The following is an 18870-nucleotide window of genomic DNA, read 5'->3' as shown; positions in this document are numbered from 1 at the left end:
CCCAAGGAGGGATGAGGGTTCGGAAACAGGGCAGGGACAGATCACGGCTTGGTGGCCCTGTAGAAAGGAGGCCAAGTGAGGCTTGGTCTGTGCCCAGGCTCCCCAGCCCCAGAGATGACTTTTGGCAGCTGGAGGTTGAACCTGGAAACAGTTCCTCCTCTACCACCAGAGCGGACTTCTTTATCATTGGAATTTGGGAACCCCTAGTGATCAAAAGGTTGTGGGGAGGGCTGCTGCCCTTGAGCCAACAAATGCTCCATGTTTGGACAGATTCTTTACGCCACCCCGATGCCTTTTGGCCCAGGGTAGAGGGTTCCTGGGGGTTGCTGATGGACCCACTCCTTTCTGCTGCCTGAGCGAAACCTGTAGGCCCCTAGCAACACCCCCACCCCAGGACTGGGGTGAGTCTGCCTCCTCTGTGGGGGCCAGAAGACGAGGCCATGGGAGGGTGGCTGAGGCTGTGGTCAGTTCCGCAGCTGTGGCAGCAGCCCTTTCGGAAGGGCCACCAGGGCCTTGATACCCAGCAGGGATGAGAGCCGAGTTAGAGCCCTGGTGCTGCTGAGCCTCAGGCCGTCAGAGAAGGGTGGGCTCTCCTGGTCCCGGGCACCAGCCCAGGCAGGGTGTCTGTTCATGCAGCTCCTCACGTTGCTGTGGCAGCCAGGTGTGCCCAGGACCAGTGGGGGTGGAGGTGACCAACCTCAACTGTCCCTGCTTTGGAGGCAACAGGAACCCACTCAGTGAGAGCTGAGAATGCCTGCCGTGGGGTGTGGCCCGCTGAGCCAGTCACCCCTTCTGGGACCTCTCCAAGGGCAGCCCCCCCTCGGAGAGCAGGGAGAGAACCGTGTCTTCCCCTCCACCCTGGAAGAGCAGGGTGTACCCTCACCTTAGTAATAACCACTGCTTCTCGGAAGCTCGCCGTGGGGCCGGGCACCGAGGTAGGCTTCTTTAATGAGCTATTTCATGTAAACCCCATCTCCCCCTTGCCTGGCAGAAAATACTACACCCGTTTTGTCAGTGAGGGGCCTGAAGGTCTTTGGGGCTTAAGAACTTTCCCGTGTTCCCACGAGTCCTGACTGAGCTGGGAGTTGACCTTGGGTCCGTGTGATTCCAGCCACAGTTGCCTGAGCCGTTCCATCTCCCTGCCTCCTCACATTCAGCATGTGTGTCCGTGTCCCCTTTCTGGCAGCCAGTCTGAGAGTCTTGATCAAATCCCCAACAATGTGGCCCATGCGACCGAGGGCAAAATGGCCCGTGTGTGTTGGAAGGGGAAGCGTCGCAGCAAAGCCCGGAAGAAACGCAAGAAGAAGAGCTCCAAGTCCCTGGCTCAGGCGGGAGCGGCCTTGGCCAAACCGCTCCCCAGAACCCCTGAGCAGGAGAGCTGCACGGTCCCGGTGCAGGTGAGACCCGCCCCCACACCCAGACCCCTGTGCCAGGCACCATCTGGGCTCATGGGCCTTCAGAACGGCGCCTGTGCCTTGGCCCCGGCCCCACGTCCTAACAGCTGTGTTTCCCCTGCAGGAGGATGAGTCTTCACTAGGCGCTCCGTATGTTAGAAACACCCCGCAGTTCACCAAGCCTCTGAAGGAACCAGGCCTTGGCCAACTCTGGTTTAAGAAACTTGGGGAGGGCCTGCGGCCAGCACTGCCTCGACCGGAACTCCACAAACTGATCAGCCCCCTGCAGTGTCTAAACCACGTGTGGAAACTCCACCACCCCCAGGATGTAGGCCCCCTGCCCCAGCCCGCTCACCCCTTCCCCTACAGCAGACTGCCCCACCCTTTCCCGTTCCACCCTCTCCAGCCCTGGAAACCTCACCCCTTAGAGTCCTTCTTCCTAGGCAAACTGGCAAACTGTGTAGACAGCCAGCAGCCCCTGCCCGGCCCTCACCTGGGCAGACTGGCCTGTGTAGATGGCCAGCAGCCCCTGCCCGGCCCTCACCTGAAGCCCAGCTGCGCGTCTCGTGGCTCAAGTGACAAGCTGTCCGTGGAGGAGTACCTGGTACATGCTCTGCAAGGCAGCGTGAGCTCTGGCCAGGCCCGCAGCCTGGCCAGCCTGGCCAAGACCTGGTCGGTGGGGGGCTCCAAGCCCCAGGAGCCCAGCCCCGAAACTGAGGACAGTGAGGGGGTCCTGCTTATCGAGGCAAGTAGTCCCCAAACACACGTATACATACCTCCACCTCCACTTCCGGGGCCATCCATCTCACCACCCCACCTCCCCTTCCCCTTTTCCTCTGGTTCTCTTCCTGGATCATTTAGTAACGTTGCATGATTTTCCCAAACTTGGATTTGGGGGTGTTATGCTGTCCTTCTCTGACATTACCCCTTGTCCCCTGCCCCTATTCACTGTCCTTCCCTTTCTGCTACCTTTTAGCTCCTGAGTCATGTTTTCTCATGGTCAAGGTTGTTGACAATTTCGTTTCTGTCCCACGACCACAAGTCTGGGGAGGAGGTTTTTTCATCACAAGGATCAGCTTGCCTCAGGCAGCCTGGGAAGCTCTCTTTTGCCTCCGCCTGCTTCCTGTAACCCCCTCTCTGGTCCTGCCACCCCCGCCGACCCCACGCCCTGCCTCAGACCTGTCAGCCCAGCAGCCTGGCAAGGGCCACCGGCTGGAGAGCCTTCCTCACTGTAACCCTTCGTCCCTCGCTGCCCTGGCCACTGAAACCAGCCTCCCTCTCCTGCCAACCCCAGAAACTCAAGCCGGTGGATTATGAGTACCGAGAGGAGGTCCACTGGGCCACGCGCCAGCCCTGCCTGGGCAGAGGCTCCTTCGGAGAGGTCCACAGGATGGAGGACAAGCAGACCGGCTTCCAGTGTGCTGTCAAAAAGGTATGCTGGGCTCCGGGGCTGAGGAGGGAAGGCGGGCGGGAGGCGCGTCGCGTGCCCTCTCCTTTCTTTCGAGGTTGGTCACAGGGCGGCCGTGGGTCTGCCTCGTTAACAGAGCCTGGCTATCCTGGCAGCCCCGGGTCAGCTGGAGCTGGAAGGGGACAATCCCCGTCACATGTCCCCACCTGGGCACTGCACTTGGTGCGTGTGTATGTGAGAGGGAGCTTGAGAGTGTGCCCGCAGCCTGGGCCACTTCTGGTGCCAGTCCCCTAGGGCAAGTCAAAACCTAGAAGATGGTTGGATTGTCACGAAATTCATGTTGACCTGAAACCCCTAAACTACATAGTGGACTAGAAGGTAATAGCAAGAGCATAGCTTCCGCCTCCTTAAGGTGCCTCCTTAAGGAGGCTGTGTACACTTTGGGAGCCAGATCTGGCTTGAGTTCGGGCTCTGCCTCGTGTGTTGGCCAGATGTAATAGGCCTTGTGAGAAAGACTCGTGCTCGCCGGATCGTAATTAGAGGCAAAGGCCTGAGCCGCCTCTCCCACTCCCTTGTCTCACTGACTTAGAACTGGAGACCAGAGAGGGGCTTCACCTTGTCCACAGCCACACAGCTGGGCCTGGAACTGAGGCCTCCTTCTGTCAAATCACACTGTCCAGGCCCATCAGTCCTTGAGGGTGTCAGCCCTGTTCTCCTTTAGATATCATTTCTCCGACTCTCCCCTCACCTTGACTAGATGCCACTTTGTCCTTGACCCAAACTCAGCCTGAGGGCCAGCATCGAGGATTTCCTAAGGCAGAAATCAGAAACATTTCCATGGGCCGTTTCCTTGGCCCTTGGGCAATGTGAAATAAGTTAAGTCAAAGATGGACCTTGTTTTCAACTGGCTTTTGTCAAGGACACTCTGATTCCCAAAAGGAAAGGGATCAAATAGCCAGACCAGGCAGGTCCATCCCATCCCCAGGCAGTGTCCACTCTCAGGCCCTATGCAGAATGGACACTGCTGCCACCACTGTCTTGGATACCTGTGACTTTAAGGAGTGGGAATACAAATGGTGATGTGAGTAAACCTGGCTTCCCTGGCTTGTGTGTGACCAGGTGTTAGAGCTTTAGAGTTTGGGCCTCGGGGTGATGGGATGAGAGAGGGGACTATCCGTAGGTATTACCCCAAACTTCAGATGTACTAAGTCAAATAAGCAAGCTCCAACCCTGCCCCCGCCTCCGGCCACAACACGTGCTTAGTTCTTGCCACCACGGGTCATCTTCCGCTGGGATGCCAAGGCCACGTGCCTGACCTCCTCAGCTGCAGTCCTGTCCCCAGGCCACCGGAGAAGGCTCAGCTGTCCCTCCTGAGAGGTGGGTGGGAGGAGGGCAAGAGAGTGTGAAGTGTCCTGGAGATGAACGCCCATGCTGGGGAGCTTAGTCACCAGGCTCCTCAGCTGTTCCCCTGCTGAGGTTCTCAGAGTCCCAGGCAACAAGGTAAACAACCCTAATATAGTAGAAGAGGACAGAGACTCCATTTCTCACCTCCCCAAGGCAGTCGGACAAGCTCCAAGCACAACGCACGGACTTGCCAGCCCCAGAGCTGCTGCTCAAGCCCACCAGGGCCGGCCCCTCTCAGAACTCTACCTCCCCCATCTGGGATCTCAGTGGGGTTGGCTTTTGGCAGCCCACACAGCTGCCTTTGGTCGGGCAGACCACCCCTCCTTTCTCTCCAGGGCAGCGGGGTAGGGAAGGCAGCGGTGTCCTTTAGCATTTTTCAGCTGGAAGATCTCAGGAATAGATCCCTGCTAGGGGGGTAAGGGTGGAGGGTTGGGGCCAAGGATCAGAAGTCAAGCTGCACACCCTCTGATGCTCCCAAGGGAGGATCCAGGATGTGGAATGTCGTGTGACATCAGCACCCCATGGGCCCCCCTTCTAGAACATCCCTGGCCTCAGGTCGTGTGTTGATTGGTCACAAGTCCGGGGCTTAATGTAGGGTTTGGGTTTTGGGTTTTTTTTTAAGGTTTTGTTTTATCTTACTTTTAATTTCAAATTAATAGAGGCTCATTATAAAAGAATGATACCCAGAAAGCAAAAGTCTCTGTTCCCCAATCCCCTTCTGAGGTAACCACCCTTTGACATAAATCTTTTTAGACTTGTTACGCATATATAAACATGTAGTTGTTTCTTTTGTTAAAATGGGATTGCACTCATTTGTCGTTGTTCTGTACCATGTTTTTTCATGTAATAGTATATCATGGACAGATATCCAGATTTCCTTATTGATACATATACATCTGTCCAGTGTTTTGTTGGTTTTTTTTTAATTCCAGATTTTCTTTTTTTTTTTTTTTAGATTTTATTTTTATTTTATTTTTGGCTGTATTGTGTCTTCGTTGCTATGCGCGGGCTTTCTTTCTAGTTGTGGCAAGGGGGGCTACTCTTCATTGTGGTACACGGGCTTCTCAGTGCGGTGGCTCTCTTGTTGCAGAGCACAGACTCTAGGTGCAAAGGCTTCAGTAGCTGTGGCACGCAGGCTCAGTAGTTGTGGCTCTCGGGCTGTAGAGCGCAGGCTCAGTAGTTGTGGCGCACGGGCTTAGTCGGTCCGAGGCATGTGGGATCTTCCTAGACCAGGGATCGAACCCTTGTCCCCTGCATTGGCAGGAAGATTGTTAACCACCAGGGAAGTCCCTCTCCAGTGCTTTTTAACAGCCAATGTGTAAGTTCCTAACCTAGTCCATGGATGAATTCATAAGATTCATGAACTCCTGGAGCTTTATTCTAAAATGTGTGTGTGTGGCACGTGTGGACAGACACGTGTTTAATTTATTTATTATTATTTAAAATAAATATATAATGTGTGTGTGTCCACACATGCCACACACACATTTTTTAATTTATCAAATTTTCAAAGGGGTCTGTGGCTCAAAGAGGGTGAAGATCTGTGCCCATTTGAGAACATCTGGCTCGAGCATGGAGTTCTGGGAGCCTCCTTTTGCCTCTGCCCTGATCTAGGGTAGTGTGGCCTTGGCCAAGTTCAGCCAGCCGTTGTTACCAAGCAGCTGCTCTGTGCCAGATGCCACACCAGGGGCTGGAGACAGAGGTGTGGAATCCACACAGATGACCTGAAGGAGCTCAGATTGTAATGGGGCGGATGGACACTTACATGGTGTAAAGGTGGTAGAAACAGCCATCAGCTGGGGACGTGGGTGAGGTCAGCCAAGACGAGTGTTGAGAAGGAAATCAGAACAAGGACCGAGGGGAGAATATCTCGATGGTGATGAGGAAATGAGGGGGAAAGCTATGTGCCCAGTACTGTGTTAGTCACCTTCACATATTTATATTCCTGGGATCTTTAAAAGAACTTATAGAGTTGCTGTTATTCCCTTTTTTAACCTATGAAATAAAATGGATACGAATACTAAAGAAAACAAGACGGAAAGTTTCGAGAAGGAAAAAGCGATCCCCAGTGTAAAGCAATCAGGCAATGAAGCAGAGGGAAGTGGCTTGTGGATTTGGTGGTTAGGTGACTGTTGACCGCGCTGCCACCTGAGTATGTGCTCACCTGAACGTAGGTAAAAACGTCCAGGATGTAAAAGCTACTGCACCTGGAAGGGCCTTCAGCAAGGTGGGATAGCTGCCAGCTCTGGAGTCAGGCTTCCCCCACCAAAATCCTAGCTCTGCTACTTTATATCCAGTGACCTTGTGCAGGTTACTGGTCCAGTCTTCAGCTTCCTTGTCTGTAAAGTGAGACAGCATCACCTCCTAGGCTATCATGAGATGTAAACGACTGCTGCTTATAATGTGCTGAGCGCAGTAGCTGGCGTGTGTTAAGTGGGCATTACAGTTTAGTCCTCACTAACGTTCTCATCAGAGCCCGGCCCTCCCTTTACAGTTGAGGACCCTGAAGTCCAGAGAGGAGAGGTGGCCAGACGGGCAGCTGGCCTGGATCAGAAGGCCGTCCTTTCTCCCTAGGGACTGCCCTTTCAGCTTGCTCTCCTTGGGGCTGACCCAGACTTCTAACACACCTTGTGTTTTGAAGTGTCCCTTCCAACCCCCTTTGATCTGGGTTTTAGGGACGGGTTTTAATATTGCTAGGGGGCTTCCCTGGTGGTGCAGTGGTTAAGAATCTGCCTGCCAATGCAGGGGACACAGATTCAAGCCCTGGTCTGGGAAGATCCCACATGCCACAGAGCAACTAAGCCTGTGCGCCACAGCTACTGAGCCTGCACTCTAGAGCCCGAGAGCCACAACTACTGAGCCTGCGTGCCACAGCTACTGAAGCCCTTGCACCTAGAGTCTGTACTCTGCAACAAGAGAGCCACTGCACTGAGAAGCCCGTGTACCACAATGAAGAGTAGTCCCTGCTTGCCACAACTAAAAAAAGCCGGCACACAGCAAGGAAGACCCAACGCAGCCAAAAATAAAAATAAACCAAGTAAATAAATGTATTAAAAAAGAAAATATTGCTGGGACACTCCAGAGGACTTACAGATTTCCTAAAAGTTGAAGTTGAGGCTCCCAGACTTTCTTGGTTCACAGCCTTTAAAGTCTCAGTTATTTTTTTCAAGGCGCCCCAGGCCACAACAAGTACTGACCAGTTCCATTTATTAAATAATTGGGTCAAATACTAAGTCTTTAGCCTAATAACCTAGTAGCCATTTGAATAACAACACACATCAATTGAGAGAGAAATTTTGTTCTTAACTATAATTACTAACAGGATATATACCTGTTGGGAAGGCACAACTTCTCCAACTTTGAAATCTTTGGACACTGTCACCTTCATTTCCTGTTCTACATTATCCGCCTGAAGTTCCTTTTTGTCACAACAACCTCCAAAAACCTAGCTTCATAAAGATACATCATCAAAAGAATGCAGTACGATCATTGAAAGTGAACTGTCTCACACTAGTAGTTTGTGTGGTATCCCCAGATGTCACCCTTCCGAGTTCTCTGCGGTGCCCCAGGGCGCTTCACCTAACAGTCTGGGAGCAGTAGGGTTAAAGACATTTGCTAATACAAGTCCTGTGGGCAAATTAGTTCCAACTCAGGTTCAGAGCTGGAAACACTGACGGGGAGTCAAAGTTCATGCGAGTTGATTAACCAAACCAGATATTCTGCATGTAACCAGAAGAGAGACATTTTCCACTGATAGGCTAAAGTCCAAAAGCCGCACAAGTCAGCCAGTCTCCAAAGAAAACTGCCAGACCCCGACTGACTGCTTCCAGGCTAGTTTTGTTAGCACTCACGCCCCCTGGTGGCACTTCTCAGGGCTAACATGAGAACCCGCTGCAGCCCGAAAGGAGGACAAGTCTCTATTAGGGAGTGTAAGCATTTAGTAAGCTGCTCTTATTTGAGCTGGAGGGAGGAGGCGGGGAGCTGGCATTTGCTGAGCACCCACTGGTTGCCAGGCCTGGTGCTGGTCATCACCCCTCCACATCCCCACTCCACCCTGGAGCAGATGCCACTGTCCCCACCGCTCACATATGGAGACACACATGATCACTTGGGGGACGTGATCTACCTTTGAAAATGGCCAAGCCAGGCTCTCAGCCCAGGATGTTTGTATCCAAGGCCTATTTCTTCCCTCCATGTCACGCTGGTCCCTGCAAAAAGGAGTGGGTGGTCCCCAGCCTGCCAGTCCCCTGCAGGAGGGGCCTTGGCCAAATCCCTCCCCATAGGAGAATTCTCTTCGATGCCCAGATCTTGGGGAAACAGCTGCAAACAGAATAAACAAGCTCTGCCCCGTCTACGTGGACATTTTAGCTGTCAGGGAAAGAGGCTGATAATTATGAACAGATAATAAGTGCTGAGGATCCAGAGGCACTGACGGGGCCAGAATCTTGGGCGTATCAGCTCTGGCTGCAGAGGCCCAGCATCTCAAGAGTAGATGTGGATGTTGATCAACAAAAGGTCCCATGACCTAGAAATTGTCCAGACACTTAGGCTGGGGAAAAGAAAGTTCTGTGTTTGGCAGACCTGAGGGTGGGCAGCATGCCAGGGGCCTGGAGGAGGATTGTAGTTTTTGTGTGACTATATTTCCACAAACATCAGCACTGCAGAGCTTTCATCAAGTGCTAGGCGTTGACCCCGACCCCCAGGGTGCACAGTTTAGTCTCTAAGGGTCCAGCAGGCCCACCAGGGCCCTGCCTGGCCTCAGAATCGTCAGCAGGAACATCAGCGGTCTCTGTACAGGGAGCTCCACGGGTCCTGACAGGATGCTAGGGAACCAGCCCCGGCCCCTCACCCACCTCTGGGCCCTTCCAGGTGCGAGTCGAAGTGTTTCGGGCCGAGGAGTTGATGGCATGTGCGGGACTGACCTCACCCAGAATTGTCCCTTTGTACGGAGCTGTGAAAGAAGGCCCTTGGGTCAATATCTTCATGGAACTGCTAGAAGGTAAGGAGCCAGGTGCTACTCCTCCTCCCTCCTAATTCAGAGCCAAGGGTTTCTCTGAGTCTTGCCCAGGGTGACCCTTGTCCCCAATCAGTCCATTTCTAATCTCTTGACCTTGTGACATCGGCAGGAAAGGCCTGCATTCTACCACCTGCCCTTCGAAGGCCCTTGCCCTTGGCTGGCTTGGAGGCCTAGAAGAGCCCCAGGTAAAGACTGGCCATTGGTCTCCTAGGTGGCTCGCTGGGCCAGCTCATAAAGCAGAAAGGCTGTCTGCCGGAGGACCGGGCCCTTTACTACCTGGGCCAGGCTCTGGAAGGGCTGGAGTACCTCCATACCCGAAGGATTCTACATGGAGATGTGAAAGGTAAGGCTCAGGGCGCCTGCGGCCCTGGTACCCATGGGGCTCCTTCCTCACACCCCATCCTGCCTAGTTTCCTCCCGGCTCTTCTGGGTCTGCTCCAGTAGGAAGGGGAAGTGTGTTCTCCCAGCCCTTAGCCTGGCACTGTAGTTTCCAGTGGGTGATGCCCCCAGAGCACAGCAGCTCAAGCTCCTACACACTGGTGGCCATTGGGGGAGGGTGGGGGCAGCAGAGCTGAGTGGCACTGCCCCCTCACCCTCAGAGATCCTGCCTGCTGCCTGCCTTCTAGCCTGAAGTGAATCCCTCCTCTGTCCCTCCATGACTAATGAAACTAATCAGAAGCAGCAGCTGCTGTGTAGGGTCCGCCAGAAAATCGCCTCGCCGGAGGTCCAGGTTGGGCCGGGGCCCTTGGTGACTCACCTGTTCCTCTTCTTCCCTGGGGTGGCCTGGCAGCCGACAACGTGCTCCTGTCCAGCGATGGGAGCCGTGCAGCCCTCTGTGACTTTGGCCACGCTATGTGCCTTCAACCCGATGGCCTGGGGAAATCTTTGCTCACAGGTACGCCCTTCCCCCACTCTCCCCACAGTGATAATAGCCAGCAGCCTTTACTCAGCATTAGCCCTGCGCCTTCTTCTGTACTTTCCTTAATGGCAGTCAGAGATGTCAGCACTTTATGTGCACTGAGATACTTCAGCCACACAACCACCCTAGGTTACCATGAGGCTTTTGTCATTAGGCTGAAGTGCAATCATGCATGTCAGATGCTTGCTTCTGATGTTCCTATTACACAGGGAAGGGAACAGAAAGGCTGGGTGCCTCGCCTGGGTCCCAGGTCTTCTACCTCGGAGCCCCCAGGGCTCCAGCCCTCTTGTCCAGCCTTTTCCAGGGAGCTGTGCTCCCAGCCTGTGACCTCAGCCCTCCCGTGCCTCTGAGAGCACAGTTTCTGAAAGCAGAATGGGAAGGCTGAGCAAGGAGTCTGGGCTCCGTAGCTGGAGAACTGCCTATTTTTAACTTATATTTTTCTGAATTATTAAAATAATCCATGCCCACTGTAAAATATTTGGAAACTACAGTGTTAAGTGGTTTGGAAGGGGAGCAAAAAAGAATTCTCACCATTCCTCTTGCCCAGAGACATGATCATAAATATTTTAGGTAATTTCTTCCAGGTCTTTTTTTTCTTCCCCTATGTAGTTAAGGCCATTATAACACAGTTTTGTGCCCTGGTTTTTTATTTATAGCATTAGCATAAAATTATTTATATTTTGACCGAAGGAAAAACAGTCTTTTAGAAGTGATTCTTTGTTGTTAAAGGACTGGTGGTAATTCTGAAGATGAAAATTGAACACGGACACCTGCCCTCCACTTTGAAATAACTAGAGTGTTTTCTTCTTATTACAGAAATATGTTTTCTAATATCTTTTGCAGGAAGTAGAGCTAAGCGAAAGTAAAAAATACAAAGCATCAGAAAACAATCGTTTCACATGTGGCATCAGTCTTTCTAGTGCTTTATGCATATAAGTTTTGTCTTCCTTTTTTTTTTTTTAACTTACTAAAATGTCAGGAACATTATACCATGAATCAGTCTTCTGCAACCTAATTTTCCACATCCAGATTAGAAAACACTTTAAGGGTTTGGTCCAAAGGGCAGAGCCCGTGTTTCAGATGCTACATTCTTGGTGCCGGTTTCCCCAGCACAAATCCCCGACGTGGCCCATCCCCAGTAAGTTTGATTTGGAGGCTTCCTCTCTATTTAAAGTAGTTTGAGGGACTTCCCTGGTGGTCCAGTGGTTAAGACTCCACACTTCCATCGCAAGGGGCACGGGTACGATCCCTGGTCAGGGAACGGAGATCCCACACGCCACGTGGCTCGGCCACAAATAAATAAAGGACTTTGAGACAGAGTCGAGGTATCTCAGGAGTTGACTAGGGTGGTCATCGCCGAGGCTCCTGGCCATCAGAGTTCACAGTTCCTTTCCTGTCTCCCCTCACCTTCTCAGGGGACTACATCCCCGGTACGGAGACGCACATGGCGCCGGAGGTGGTGCTGGGCGAGCCCTGCGACGCCAAGGTGGACATCTGGAGCAGCTGCTGTATGATGCTGCACATGCTCAACGGCTGCCACCCGTGGACCCGGCACTTCCGGGGGCCACTCTGCCTAAAGGTCCGTGACAGCCCCGGGGCGGCCAGCAGGGCCACGGGCCCAGGCCGCAGGCTCCAGGTGGCCTCCCACGCTGGCCGCTCTTCAGTGGCGGATGGGAGCGTGCAGAGGCCTCATCATAAATGTGGGCTCCTGACTCAAACACTTGGCTACCCGAACCTGAGAGCCCAAGGGCAGATCCTAGGTGAGGGGTCTTCTTGAGCTCGTGGTCCGGGGCTCCCTTATGTCCGCACCCCAGGCCACCTCCTCCTGCCTCCCGACGGGCTGGGCCTGGGGGTCACGGGTGCCTCGCCTCCTGGCTCTGTGCTGTCCTACCTGACTCCGTTTTCCCCTTTTCTCGGAAAAGTCCCAGCCCTCACTCTAGACCAGGCCACTCTAGTGCTTGTGACCGACCCGAGCACCGCAGGGCCGGGGAGCGTGGGCAGGAGCTAGAACAGCAAGCTGGGGGCCGGGAAGGGACGGGGAGGCAGGCCTCATGTGTTGCCTTTTGACCCCCAGATTGCCAGCGAGCCTCCGCCTGTGCGGGAGATCCCGCCCTCCTGTGCCCCCCTCACAGCCCAGGCCATCCAGGAGGGGCTCAGGAAGGAGCCTGTCCACCGAGCGTCTGCAGCCGAGCTGGGGGGGAAGGTCAGCCTGGCACTGCAGCACGGTAAGAGCCCCACGCTGGCTGCAGGGGGTGAGAGAGGCAGCGGGGTCATGTGGTGGTCAAGGGCAAGGTGCTCGGCCTCTCAGAGCCTTGGTTGCCCCGTCCAGAGTGTGGGCGTGACACCAACCTCAGGCTTGTTAGGAAGACTGAGGTCATGTGAGTCACAGTGCTTAGTACTCTGCCTTGTACTGTGCTTAGTACTGTGCCTTGATGCAGAGGCTATGCTCAGGAGATAGGGCAAGGGGTTACAACATATAAAGGGGGGTTCAAACTCATTAGTATCAGAGAATGTGAGATAAAGCCAGGTATCACTTTCTAGGCCTTTGTGTGGGAAAAATCAGAAAGTCGGTGTCCGTACCAAGTGTTGGTGGGGATGTGGGACAGTGGCCCTCAGGCTCTGCTGGAGGCCCACTCCGGGGCACACCGCCAAAGAAACTCTGCCCAGACCCAGGAGGGGACACACCTGGGGATGCTCCCTGCAGTGTCATCTGTGGGAGAGGAGTTGGGTGCAGTCAGATGTCCCTCCTGGGAGCTTGGAGAGGCCAAAGGCTGGGAGCGGTAGGGGGATAGGGAGGGGATGCCCCACACAGCACTCCTAGCAGTTAAAGCAACTCCGTGTTCCCAGGGCAACCTGGCTGGCTTTTAAAACCATAGTGCTGGGTGAAAAGAGGACCAACAGGAAGAGGCCTAGAACACAGTGCTTTTTTTACAAATTAAAAATTGATAAATAAAAACACACACTTTGCTCGAATGTGATCAAACCCAAAGTGACGTATGGAACCTAATGGAACATCCGTGGGGGGCAGGGTAGGGGGGCAGGGGAAAGGCAGTGGTTGTGGGAACGGAAAGGAAACAAGTAAAGCAGGAGAGAGACCTTGCATCGCCCCCCACCCCAAACACAGATGGTGGTTGCGATGGCCCCCGGGCTGAACTGCCCCCACCCCGGAGAAATGGTGTCCTCAGGAAGTACCGACTAACGGGAAGGGAGGGGTAAGAGAGACAGGGGGTCAGCAAAGCCCGTTCACCTGGGAGCTGTGAGTTGGCATTACCCCGGAGCTATTTTTAAAATCTTCTCTTTACTATTAATATTAACAAAGTCCTTCTCTGGAGCCAATTCTGTAATTTTTTAATTTGCAATTGTTATCTGGGAGGAAAATGGAATAAAAGAAATACGGTCCTATTCCCATGATAGGGGCCATCTTAAGGAAGAGGCCTCCTCTGGACACCACACACTGCCCTCCGAAATCATGACCTGGTCGGGCAAAAGGCCACCCTCACTGCCCACTTCTGGCCCTCCTCTGCTCAGGAAAGGCCACCTGGCCTGGCCCGTTTCCACCTCAGCACATGTGCTCTCTGTGTTGTAGTGGGAGGTCTGAGGAGCCCTTGGAGGGGAGAGTACAAGGAACCAAGACATCCGCCACCGCTCCAAGCCCACCCACCGCCAAGCCAAGGCCACCCTTACCAGACCCTACGTGCCCCGCCAGGGGAGCTCTCACCAGCGGCCCCGGGGCCCCAGCCAGCGGAGGATGCAACAGGCGGGGCCCCGAAGCTCCAGCCTCCTCCACCCCCAGAGCCCCCAGAGCAGAACAAGTCTCCCAGCCTGCACTGGGGCAAGGAGGAGTCTGGGACCTGGGAACCGCTGCCTCTGTCCTCCCTGGATCCGGCCCCCACCAAGAACCCCAGCTCACCAGAGCGGAAGGCGACCTTCCCTGAGCAAGAGCTGCAACAGCTGGAAATAGGTACGGGCCCCTGCAGCCTCCGGGTCCCTGGGCCTGGGCCCTGCACCAAGGCCTGGGCTTCGTCCTCTTCATGGCCCCCGGGGTGAGCAGTCTGTGCAGAAGAACGCCGACGGCGCGGCCGGACCCCTCCCAGTCTTTCACAGCCGTCTTCTGCTTTCTCTGCAGAATTGTTTCTGAACAGCCTGTCTCAGCCATTTTCTCTGGAGGAACAGGAGCAAATCCTCTCGTGCCTCAGCGTGGACAGCCTCTCCCTGTCAGATGACAGTGAGGTGAGCGGCCGTGGACCAGGAGCCGGGGCACAGGGCGGGCGGCTTTGTGTCCAGCCAGTGAGGGGGCTGTGTGCAGGTAGTGGGTAGAGGGCAGGTGATAGGGTCTCCGCTTCCTTCTGCGAGCGGTCCTCACCAGGGCAGGGGTCCTGGTTTCTCAGAACGAGATGGTCCATCTCCGACACACCTGGGAATTGGGGACTGGTTTGGCTACTAGGATAGTCAGGCTTGGCTTTGGTCCCCATAGAAATACTCTTCATCCTTCTCCCTCCCAGGGGCCCCTCGGGAACTCAGCCCTGTGCTGAGCCCCAAACGTGCCCAGGAGAGCCACGCTCCAGCCTAGGACATGGGCACTTCCTCGCCAAATCAGACCAAGGCCAGAGATGGTTCCCTGAGCCTGAGGGCCTGAGTCTGTGCCCACTCTTGTTTCAGAATCCGTCCAAGGCCTCTCAGAGCTCGCGGGACACCCTGAGTTCCGGCGTGCACTCGTGGAGCAGCCAGGCAGAGGCCCGCAGCTCCAGCTGCAACATGGTGCTGGCGAGGGGGCGGCCCACCGACATGCCAAGCTATTTCAATGGTACAGTCACCTGATCCGCCTGGGACTGGGGAGTCCGAGAGTGGGGCACAGTGGGGAAGGGAGCGGAAGGCAGCTGGCGGCCAGAATTTGAGGTGCCTGGCCATTAAGTTGGTTTAGAGTAAAGGCCCCAATCACCCAGAGCCTTTCCTCATGGGGCAGTCAAAGACCATAGCCCCTGATGGAGCTGATGGAGTCCCAGAAGGCCTCTAGCTTGGGGCAGAGAGCAGTCTCTCCTGGCCTGGAGTCCAAAAACTGAGCAATTACTGTCTTCTAAAGGGAGAAGGAAGAACAGGACCCCATAAGTATTTTAATCAAGAACTCAGGGACTTCCCTGGTGGTCCAGTGGGTAAGACTCTGCGCTCCCAATGCAGGGGCCCTGGGTTCGACCCCTGGTCGGGGAACTAGATCCCACATGCATGCTGCAACTAAGAGTTCTCATGCTTCCGTTGTAACGGAAGGTCTGCACGCGGCAATGATCCCGCCTGCTGCAACTAAGACCCAGCGCAGCCAAATAAATAAATACCAACAAATATTTTAAAAAGGAACTCAGCAATAGGTTTGCTGAGATCCTCCTCTGGGATTTGAAGTCAGAAGATGAGAAGGACCACATATGTAGAACTTCTTTGTTCTCAAGCGTGGTTGCAGAGGTCATGTTGTGATTTTGATAGAACAAGGGTTTCACCATCTCACGGTTCTCTGGCCCTTCCCAGGGTGAGTGCGACTCGTGGCATCAAGCCCTCGTGCCTGGCGAGCGGCTGCTCCACCTCAGGCAACGTTACAGTCTCCGTTGCCCACAATCTGAGAATCTTTGTTTCTAATTCCTTTCTGATTTGTGTGTACGTTGAAAGACTACTTCCCCACAGGAGCCAACCTCAGCTCTTGGCACTATGCAGGCCAAATTCCTGGTGTTGACAGAAAATGGCCAGGAAGAGCAAGCAGGTGTATGACGTCAGGGCCACGCCATCCTACATGTCACCGCTGCAGCTTCCACGCAGCTGCCCTGCTGGCCGCAGCACAAGGCGCCTTAGGGAGCTAGCCGCCGCTCTCCTGACGGTCACCTTGCCCGCCTTCTAGGTGTGAAGGTCCAAATACAGTCTCTCAACGGCGAACACCTGCACATCCGGGAGTTCCACCGGGTGAAGGTGGGGGACATCGCGACGGGCATCAGCAGCCAGGTAAGCGGCAGGGCGCCAGACCCCAGCGCGCCGCGCCCCGCCCTCCAGAAAGGAGGCTTTTGAACACGCAGAAATGGCACCAGACGGAATGGCTGGCCCCCGATGTCCCCCGGGGTCCCAGGGCAAGACTGGCAGTGGTGATTACGGGGTCCTCAAGATCCACCCTCGGGCCGGGTGCGATTCTCCGAGCCTTCCAGCGTGAAAGGCAGGTCGTACCTCTGGGCTGCCGACTCGGCTGGAGGGAGGGGGCCTCCCAGCACGGCGGGAGACCATCACCACGGCACTGCTAGGACCCTTCGGCGCCCCTTGCCACTCTCAGGCCCCCTGGTTTGCTCTGCCCCCAGATCCCAGCCGCAGCCTTCAGCTTGGTGACCAAGGACGGGCAACCCGTGCGCTACGACATGGAGGTGCCAGACTCGGGCATCGACCTGCAGTGCACCCTGGCGCCCGATGGCAGCTTCGCCTGGAGCTGGAGGGTCAAGCACGGCCAGCTGGAGAACAGGCCATAACCCGTCTTCCACCACTGGCTCCGTTCCGCCAGAAGCAACCTGCCTTCTTGGTGCTCAATGCCGCCCCTGAGACACAGGCTCAGCCTGCTCCCAGGGGCCTGCCAGCCCGTGGCTCAGCAGTGGGACCAGGGGCTGGCAGCCGTAAGGTGGGGCTAGCAGAGCAGCTCCCAGGATCTGCCATCTGTGTCCTGCCTGAGCCTGCGTGAGGACGAGGAGGGAGGCAGGAGGCCTCTTCCCACAGGGAACAAAGAGGGTCTTGTCTGCCTTGGTCCTGACAAGCTGGCCTGACCTGTTAGGATCAGTGACCACTCGCTTGCAGTCAGGGGAGAGCAGCTTCCGGCCCGGGTCAGGGAGAGGCAGGCGAGCCCCTCCCTCGGCGGTCCAGGCAGGTGTGAGCATCTAATGACCCACACCCAGGTCCAGTACAGGACTAGGGCAGCAAGTGTGCCTGCCCTTGGGTTAATGGAGGGGGCCCTCTGACCCCCTTGGCCGGCCTTGCCTGGCCATCAACCCCCCTTCGAGCTCTAGGTGCTTTTCAGACCAGGTCAGGGAGGGAGGAATGCCTGACCCTGGGGGTCTCCCTGGGAGAGAACGCCACACTTCTCAGGGAGCCACAACCCAGGCCCTGAGCTGGGCTCATCTTCAGCCAAGGACCAGAGGAGGTGTTCAAGTGACATGGTTCTCAGCCCCTAAGCACATGCCCCTTTGCTGCTGCTACCAGTCTTCCCCAGAGCAGCAGGCCCCGAGCCCCTACCACAGGCCTGGCACTGCCCCGACCCAGCTGACACTCAGCTCCCTCATCTGTAATAGTGGAGGATGACGGGAGACCTGTCAGGAACAGTCTGCGGATGGAGCTTGATATTCTCGAAAGAAAGCAGCAGACACAGGCGCTACTGTTACCCAGGCCAGGGCTCCCCACATCCTCACACGAGCTTCCCAAGACACTGATCCTTCCTCCCCCCATCTTGGGGGCACTGCCAGCTGCACTTTGCACTCTGATGACCTCAAAGCACTTTCATGGCTGCCCTCCAGGAGGGCAGGCCAGTGGTTCTGCGTGAGCACAAGCAGGACGAGAGATGGGGTGAAGGGACTCAGCTCTTGACCCTTCTCCATGTATGTGACTCCGCAAACCTCCTTCAGGCCTCCTTAAGGGGAGCTCACCCCCCACCCCCCATCACCCCAGCCTAGTGTCTTCTTTTCTTCCCGGGGGAGCTGATCAGGACTCATGTAGCATTAATCAACTGTGAATTGTTGCGCGATAAGGGGGTGTCCCCTGAGATTCCATCTGGGGAGAAGCTCATCCCCACATCTTGCCAAGGTGGCCTCTGCCTCACTATCCACATTGAGCCATACTGCTCCCCAGGGAGAGACCCCCAACATCACATATGTGAAGAACTGCAGCATTAGTCCTGCAGAGTTAAGAAAATAAAGTTTCTAATAATGATAAGTGTGTTTAGGCCACGGTTGTCTCCACTCACGCCTGCCTGTGTGCTGAAGCTCACATCCTAACAGCAGCCTCCCTGTGCCTTCTTGGTGGTACCTTGTCAAGACCTTAGGCAAGGACTGTGTTCAGCCCTTGAATGGGGCTGCTTTTCCCACCACTCCTCCCAGTGGGTGCTTCCAGTTCCACCTCTGGGCTAGCCACTCAGACCCGTTAGGCAAGATGCCGCACCTGGTGACAGCAGGGAAGTCCCTGGCCGAACACTGCCAGGCTGAGGGGAGGAAGAGCAGCAGGATGTCAAGGCCTCTGCACTGACCAAGCAGGGGTAGGTCGGGGCAGACCACAGGCCCAGAACAAAGGCTGCCCCACCCACTCCTCTGTCCCTGAGGCCTGGCTTCCAGGGACTTGAACTGGGAGCAGGCCTCAACTCCCAGCCCTTCCAGCCATCCAAGTGTCTGCATGTGATCAGAGATGACTGTCCCAATTTGGGTCCCCTGATGGTGGGACAGGGCCTGAGGATGGATGCCACCGGCACACAGGGTGCCTTGTCTGATCATCTGGCTCTACACCGGAAAGCTGTGCCCCGGTGTGTGTGGACTGGACACACATGCACAACTTGGGGGGAAGGGGGCAAATTCAGGTTCTTGGAGAATCCTGGGCACACAGGACAGCGGCCTTGTGCCAGTGTGCCCAGGGCAGGGGCAAAGTTCAGCCCAGCAGACCCCTGGCTTACCGGCCGCTGCCTTCCACGGCTCTGGGCCCGCTGCAGAGAGCAGAGCCGCCCCATGGCTCTAGGTGA

At 55.4% G+C, this 18870-nt stretch overlaps 1 protein-coding gene across 3 annotated transcripts in view; it reads left to right on the top strand.

The window, feature by feature from the left end:
- The window catches only part of MAP3K14 (mitogen-activated protein kinase kinase kinase 14), a 42312-nt gene extending 24223 nt beyond the window's left edge, over positions 1–18089 (top strand). The window contains exons 4-16 of one of the 3 annotated variants that reach the window (XR_009050084.1): positions 1187–1397; positions 1519–2139; positions 2689–2826; positions 9076–9205; positions 9435–9566; positions 10014–10118; positions 11558–11721; positions 12217–12367; positions 13729–14103; positions 14269–14372; positions 14802–14946; positions 15810–16121; positions 16466–16497. Coding sequence is in view for 2 of the 3 variants with exons in the window: in XM_057716936.1 (XP_057572919.1) it covers positions 1187–1397; positions 1519–2139; positions 2689–2826; positions 9076–9205; positions 9435–9566; positions 10014–10118; positions 11558–11721; positions 12217–12367; positions 13729–14103; positions 14269–14372; positions 14802–14946; positions 16021–16121; positions 16466–16630 (2542 nt within the window). In the remaining variant the exon portion in view is untranslated. Of the gene's footprint in view, positions 1–1186; positions 1398–1518; positions 2140–2688; positions 2827–9075; positions 9206–9434; positions 9567–10013; positions 10119–11557; positions 11722–12216; positions 12368–13728; positions 14104–14268; positions 14373–14801; positions 14947–15809; positions 16158–16465 lie in introns of those variants that run through there. The other 2 variants (XM_057716936.1, XM_057716937.1) reach the window with 2 other exon arrangements.
- The last annotated feature ends 781 nt before the right edge of the window (positions 18090–18870 follow it).

The sequence above is a fragment of the Hippopotamus amphibius genome, chromosome 17, assembly GCF_030028045.1.
Source record: "Hippopotamus amphibius kiboko isolate mHipAmp2 chromosome 17, mHipAmp2.hap2, whole genome shotgun sequence".
Taxonomy (NCBI): domain Eukaryota; kingdom Metazoa; phylum Chordata; class Mammalia; order Artiodactyla; family Hippopotamidae; genus Hippopotamus; species Hippopotamus amphibius.
The sequence above is the reverse complement of the archived record's forward strand: the minus strand, read 5'-3'. Positions and strand labels throughout refer to the sequence as shown.